The following is a 7,595-nucleotide window of genomic DNA, read 5'->3' as shown; positions in this document are numbered from 1 at the left end:
GTAAAATACTATAAAAATTTCATTTTTTCATTACTAATCTATTTTTTCCAACTCAATTTAAGAAATTCTAGTAATATGTAGTAGGTAGTAAAAAATATTAAATCAGAGTATTTTATTTTCATTCACATTCTGTAATAATTTAAATATGTGAATCCTATTAAATATTTTATAAACTAAAGAAGAAATAATAAAATGTATTAATTAATAAATTAAAATAAAAGTATATATTATTATTTAAGTACAGTGAAATATTGATAAATTCTATTTTTCAAAAATTTGAGTTATTTAAAAAATTTTATAAACATATGAAATGCAGGGGCCTAGACATTCATTAGATTTATTTAAAATTCAACTTATAGGCGTTTGAGCTGTCGGGGTTCCACTGTATGTGCACGTATTATACAAATATAAAAACATTTACCTATAATTCGACAATTTAATTATTTTTTATTTTTACAAAAATATAAATTTAACAATGTTCATAAATTAAAAACATATAATATATAAAATTTAGAAAAAATAAATCAACATATTATTGTAAAATATTATCTATTTTTAAATAAGTAATAACATAATAATTGCCATATCCCAAAAATATAATAATAATATAAATATATATTTTACATTAGGTTACTCAATATTGTACATTAAATATTTATGGCACAAAATTATTTAAACAAATTTAAGGTTATCTTATTTTATTAAATATTAAAAATTTAGCAACAATTATTACTCTTAAAAACGTCCAGTTTAAAATCAGAATAATATTGGCATCACAGAGAGGTGGACGGAAACTTATGTCAAAATTATTTTGAAAACTGCTTCACTTGTATGGCAGTTTTACATATTTAACTCTTTCACTGCTACACTCTCTATCCACTGTACCGGTGTATGCTACGTAAAGTAAAATATTTATTGTTTTTTTTTAAATTTAAATTTTGAGATCTTTATGATTTAATAATTTAAGTTTAAAATAACGAGAACTATGATTTCCAAAACTTGTATGGTTACCGGAATATGAGAATATTTAAAAATATAGAGACGTAATAACTAATAGTACATCTGGAGCAGTGTATGGTGTAAATGTTTTAAATGTAATAGTACGTCTGGAGCAGTGAAAGGGTTAACAAGTTGAGTAAATTATTTATTATAAACAAAATTAATACATAATATACTTAATAACAATACACTAAACTTCTCTCTAAACAAATTTAAATAGCTGTACTTAATTGTAAACCATGATTATTACTATAACTAAAAATGTAAAACAATATTTTATTAAAAATTGTTCTGCATTAAATGAGAAAAAGTTGAGTTTAGACTAATTAAAAATAACATTTAACAAGGATAAAATTGAGGTATGGCTGGCAATCATAACAATACCATTTGTATTGTACTAACACAGAAAAAAGAGTATAATAATATATTGTGTACCTGTTAAAATTGAGCTCAAAAATAAAGTTTTTTTTTCCTTTTTTCTGTTCTATTCAAGCACCGTTCTTTACAGTGCATCTTTTTATTGCACTTGGTAACAGATTCCAATTATTAAGGTATATATGACTGGCCATCAGGTTTACTATCTAATCTCCCTAATTTACGTCCCATCTGGGTTCGCGTTTGGAATAGTTCTCTGATAAGAGTTGCCTTTTCTCTTTCTAATGTTGATATTCTTTCACTTTTTTGTCCTAATTCCTAAAAAAATATGAAATAGGACAATAGAAAAAATAAATAAAATTATGTAATATTATAAAAAAACCAACCTCAGTGAGTATATGGTTGCGATGTTTTAATGTAGCCATTACTTGAGGATTTTGATGTAACATCGTTCCAGGATTATTTGATGAATGTACAGCTAAGTTCATGTGCAATGGTAGACCACCCCATCGTTCACCGCCATCAGTTAAAGCGGACAAATGTCTATTGACCTCCAAGACTCTAGCCCGTTGTAACTCAATACGTTCCTGTTGTGCTTCAGTCCATTGATCCTGCTTTAATGATTACAATAATAAAATAATGAACAGACACATAAGACATAAAGATACAATTATTGATGATATTATATAAGTGGTCTGTTTAACTAACTGTATGTGAATTTGTTCGTCCAAGGTATTTCATTTTTTCTTGAACAGCAGATATCTGCTTATGGTACCAGTCTCTTGCCCTTTCCACGGCTTGAAGTCCATGCATGAGGACTTCTTTTTCCTGTTCTATTTGCTTTATTCTTTTCAGCTGAATGGAAAAACGGAAAAAAAAACATTTATTTTAACTAGTAATTATTATTTCAATAAAATATAAAATATGCCCACCATATTATAATCTACACCACTTTGGAGGGTATGGCGTCTCGGTTCTCTTCGTCGTTGATTAATTCTTTTATACGTTTGTTCTCCTAGAAATAAATTATAATTGTTAGGTTGCAACTTTAAATATAAGTTTGTTGAATTTTCATAGATTTAACCAAGTACCAGATTGTTTTTCACTTCTAGAACTGCTCTGATCATTTAATAACACTCCCAACTGCCAATTTTGCAAGGCTGTTCTTATTTCAGCCTTATCGATAATGCGTTCGCCAGAAGCAAGCTGTAGGCCTCGTTCTAAGCCTGCTGCAGTTCTTGGGGGTTTTGGTGGTCCAAAAAGTGACGATGATGTGGATTTTTGTGGTAACTGGTGAACTTCCTTACTATTGCGCTCCAAAGCTAATTGTGGCATACTTAGAGTTCTTTGCTGCGTAGGTCGAATGGCAGCCATATTTCCATTTGTCCATTGTACGTTAGGTTTAATATCTATATCCAAAAGTGGAGCTGATGGAGGTCGTACAGAGTCATTATCCCGACGACCATTTTCCATTTGATTTCGAAGTAGGCACATTTTTAAACCCGTACAAAAACGGTCGAAAGACAGTAGACCATTAGGTGGAGTTACTTTTCGAAGACTATCTAATACACCTTTTGGCAAACCTTTTGTACCATCATCTTGCCATCGCGTCTCAATTTCTATATAACAAAAATAAATTATATAATTCTTTCTACTTGAAAACAAATGGAAAAGAGATTTACCAGAAAATTTAACATATCCAGTTCTTTTATCGTCCAAAATGTCAAACAGTGTTCTCATGGACAGAACAAACTTTGCTGGCAATCCCTCGGCGGCAGAATTTTTAACGTCTCCTACAAGCGTCGGAGTCATGGCAATGTAATATGTGACTATCCACGCGCTGTGAAAAATTAATTTATTAGTTACAATAAGTATACCAAATTACAAAGAGCGCAGAAAATCAGCACACACAAGATAATGCAAAAATACAAGAACACACCTATGCGTTGTAAACGAGGGAATCGTTAGGATCAGAGAAATAAATAACAGTTAGATATGAGACATGAACATAGCTTAAGATGTGTTGTATTTAAGATATTAGGCATATGGATCTCAAGAATCATGGACTCAAGATGACATCGGATTAATGGCTAGCAGATCCAGTGCTATCGTGAAATTAAACATAATATTAAGCATATCATCCGTCATACGGTAGCCGCGGCACCGGATCCCCTAATCAAAACCAATGATCCATACTCACATGTGCAGATCGCGTGGGCAGTGTCCGTGATGCACGCAGTTTCGCGACGACTGTTGGAAAACCACAATACTCGATTAGGCTTGCCGAAGACGGACCGCCCGAGTAAGTTACAATATACCTGTAACGATATTTATGTTTGTCAATATTTCTATTGTAACATGGACAGTATCGTGGCCGTGTCGCACAGGTGGTGGCGGGTCGCATCCGATATCCGTTGGCGTTGCCCTACAAACGTACGCGGTCGGCGGTGACGGTGCGATGCGGCAACAGTCGTGGAGGAGTGCGTGCAATCGGCAGACGACATGGTCCTGCAGAGTACTGCCTCCGTAGAAAGTGCGAGGCAGCCGCCGCCGTATTGCACTATTGCAGCGGGTACGCACGTAGGTGCAGCAGTGCTCACCACTCAGTACTTATATTATAGGTGGCCGCGACCTGTTATCGGCTATCCGTTACGTCGTCCGCAAATAGGTACAGTCGCCCGAGTGCCCAACCACCACCACCGACGCAGTGCCATCCGAGAGACGATTCTCGCCAATATCGGGGGGGGGGGGGGCTATAGCAGACGTATATAGCTGCCGACGAGAATCGAAGACGTGCTTTTGCGTTAATCAACAGGTGCGCCGTCGACGCCGCCCACATATTTCCCCGACATCGATCCGGTGAAATCACCGTACGTGGGAATGTGGGAGACCAAGATGAATCGACGGCACTAGATCGCGCTCACCAGCCACTGCCGCGGGCACGTGTCCCGGGAACTACTGAGAAATCGTGAAGGCGTGAACCGTAACTAGGTATATGTCTACATAACCCTCGGACAAGGCGTCTGAGATATGCAATAGTTATTATGACGTAACATGTACCTAGCGTATTAATTAGGGAGTCGGAACGTATTGAAATAATCCGGGTTTCGAATTCAAAAACCGTAATTTTTTTTTGCGGGTTTCGGGTCAAAAACAAGTTCAAATTTCAATAATGATTAGAGTTAAACTTTAAAGTAACACGTTGGTATTACAAAGTTTAGATATTTTTAAAGCATTGAGTATAGATAGTACAATAGTCAATAGTACCTACCTCGATGTACAGAATAGAGATATCTTCTCTACATCGTGCCCATCGAGGTACCTTTTAAGTTCTAATGTCTAATATATATATAATAATAGGCGCGTAGGACGTAAATAGAGGGGGCTTAGCCTACTCTGAGCCATCTTAAGCCCTCCCAAAGATATGTATATAATTTTAATATATAGCCATACAGATATAGGCAATCTTTATTAATTATTATATAATAAATTATATCTACAATTAATGAGCTAAAAAATGTGCACAGTTAATAAGTAATAACAGAATACGCTCGAGAATTATATTATATAATATGAAGAAGAAGATTTATATTTTATACATTTTATTATAGCTGTATGCCTGTATAAAACCATTTTTACTAAATGCCTAAGCCCTATGCATATTTTGAGGACCATATTTACGTCTATGGTAATCTTGGGTAAATACTTGAGGGGGCAGTCTGTGGTAAAACTGTTTACTATTGTGCATGATCTAAGGGCAGTCTTGGGTAAAATACTTTTGAAAAGTATTTGGAATAAATACTTGAATACTTATGAAAAATAGTATTCCGAATATGTATTCGAATACTTGATAAATATAATATTCCGAATACTTAAAAATATTTTTGGTTAATACATGAAACGATACCAGTTATAATTTTGATATTGTATGATATAAATAGATATTATTGATTCCAAATTTCCAATTCATAAAATATAAATTTTGTATTTTTGTTTTAAATCAAATGCAAGGGAATAACATGCAAATCAAACAATTTAATTTTCATACCATAAAAGTATTCCGAATAAAGTATTCAGAATACATTACAAATACTTTTGGAAATAGTATTCTAAAAGTATTCGGCATACTTAAAAAGTATTCAGAATACAGTATTCGGAATACTATATTTGGAATACTACCCAAGACTGTCTAACGGTAAAACTAAAAATCCATAAAGTAAAAAGACTCCATTACCCCCCCCCCCCTTCAGATATTCACGTCAAGCCATAGGCGTATTTACAAGGGTAATCGGAAAAAAAAGTACCGGAAAAAAAGTTTAGTAAAAAATTTACCGAAAATCTTATTCTATTATACAGATCTACAGCAGGGGCGTCATTTCAGTTTTTTTTCTGGGTGTGCAAACTTTTAGGCAGGCCAATTTTGACATTTCATCAGGCCATTAAAAATAATATATATTTATATATATATAAATGTAGGAAACCTATGCAAACCTATGTAAATATTCTTTCCTTCCCTTTTATAATTCTAATTGAAACTCATAACGACTAATGCAACTTTTAAATAGCTAGCAATTCAAAGAATTAAAAGCTTATAAGCAGTTAAAGCAACCAGCTAATGTCATTACTGTACATATACAAAAACTTAAAATATATATATTTTATATTACCTATATTTGAAAACATGTATAAGTTAATTATGACGGCGCATTGGAGTATTAATGGCAGGCCAATTGTTAACATTTTTTAAGTTAGTGGTGCCATTGCACACCCTGCCCCTCCACAAATGACGCCCCTGATCTACAGTAAGTTGTACTTTGTATTTTAGTGTGTAAGTGTAATCTATAATATGTTTGTACATATTATATATTTGTTACCTACCATAAAAAGTAAAAAATAATAGAAAAAAAAGTTTAGTGGAAAATTTACCAAAATACTGCAGTTCTACAGTTATACTTTGTAGATTGCACCTATTTAGTGGTAATGTATGTAATGTGTGTAATGTATAGGTAGGTATAAAATAAATGTGTTATCTACCATAATAACTACTATCATAAGCCGTGTATTATATCACGATTAAAGTATATCTTTAATTGTGATTTTGATCCTATATTTTATTTATCCTTTATTTTGTTCCTCTAAATTAATTGGTACCTTAGATCATTTGCTAACCACATAAAATTTCAATGAGGGCCGCGGATTGCTGACCTCTGTATAATATTATCTTAGATCAGGGCCTGGCAAGGTGGGCACCTTCTAGGGGCGCAAAATATCGAGTAGGAATAGGGGCGCAAAATTTGATTTCATTAAATTTGAATTTGAAAAAAAAATATTTCAATATATTAATATTTGTTATTAGATTCGATTTGATTAATATCGTGTTATAAATTTAACATTTAAATTTGGTTCTAGGTCACTTTATACGGTCAGGCATTAAAAGTGCGAAACGCGGTCACTTTGTACGGTCTGGTAAAAAGGGCCGTATATCATTTGCGCATCATATGTTTACCTGTGCCAAAATATCATACATCGTTTGCGCATCGTCTGTTTACCTGCACCGTATTATCATACATCATATGCGCATCAAAATTCTAAACAATAGAAGGGTATAAAAATAATTGTACACACATATAATATTATATAGATATTGAATAATTTAATATACATAGGCACAAGTTTTTGTTCAATAAGCATTAAGCATTTAAATTTCAAATGTCGACCAAATTTATAAAAAGCTCAACAATTTGCAAATTATTTTGTAGTTAAAAATTTAATATTAGTGGGTTTAACCCAGAAAAGCAGCCCGGGTTTTTTTATGGGTTTTTCAAAATATCAAGAGGGTTTAACCCAGAAAAGCAGCCCGGGTTTTTTCGGGGTGGGCTTTTTCGTGCCAACCCTGGTACAAAGTGACCGTTTACCCTTAAATTTATATACCTAGTTAAACCTCAAATTTACTATTGAATATTGATTATAGAAATTAATTTTCATTCTCGACGATAACTGGTACCTACCGAATTATATGGTAAAGTAATATATTTTTTTTATCACAATATATTTCTACACATATACAAGCCGCAGGAAATATCAATGTGTTTCCTGTGGCCGATAATAATAAAAATAGAACGACTCACGACTGTAATATGTTTATATTATGTGCATCTAAGATGGACTATACTCCGCGCGGAATAAGAACGTACCTCGTCGCGCAGGCGGCGACCGGTTCC

General features: G+C 33.1%; 1 protein-coding gene across 3 annotated transcripts; it reads right to left on the bottom strand.

Moving 5' to 3' along the window:
* Window positions 1-420: 420 nt before the first annotated feature.
* LOC100168436 (suppressor APC domain-containing protein 2) lies at window positions 421-4,123 on the bottom strand. Of its 3 annotated transcripts, none has more exons than XM_008184000.3 (8): window positions 3,760-4,118; window positions 3,575-3,692; window positions 3,057-3,214; window positions 2,466-2,993; window positions 2,307-2,389; window positions 2,083-2,229; window positions 1,761-1,988; window positions 421-1,692 (listed from the first exon to the last, which is right to left on the bottom strand). In XM_008184000.3, the coding sequence occupies exons 3-8, from the start codon at window positions 3,184-3,186 to the stop codon at window positions 1,546-1,548; spliced, it is 1,263 nt and encodes a 420-aa protein (XP_008182222.1). In that variant the 5' UTR covers window positions 3,187-3,214; window positions 3,575-3,692; window positions 3,760-4,118; the 3' UTR covers window positions 421-1,545. The 3 variants fall into 3 exon arrangements, with proteins under 3 accessions (XP_008182222.1, XP_029344325.1, XP_001950357.1); XM_029488465.1 differs by having other exon boundaries at window positions 3,812-4,118; XM_001950322.5 differs by having other exon boundaries at window positions 1,761-1,985; window positions 3,575-4,123.
* Window positions 4,124-7,595: the final 3,472 nt, after the last annotated feature.

Source organism: Acyrthosiphon pisum, chromosome A1 (assembly GCF_005508785.2).
Source record: "Acyrthosiphon pisum isolate AL4f chromosome A1, pea_aphid_22Mar2018_4r6ur, whole genome shotgun sequence".
Lineage (NCBI taxonomy): Eukaryota > Metazoa > Arthropoda > Insecta > Hemiptera > Aphididae > Acyrthosiphon > Acyrthosiphon pisum.
The sequence above is the reverse complement of the archived record's forward strand: the minus strand, read 5'-3'. Positions and strand labels throughout refer to the sequence as shown.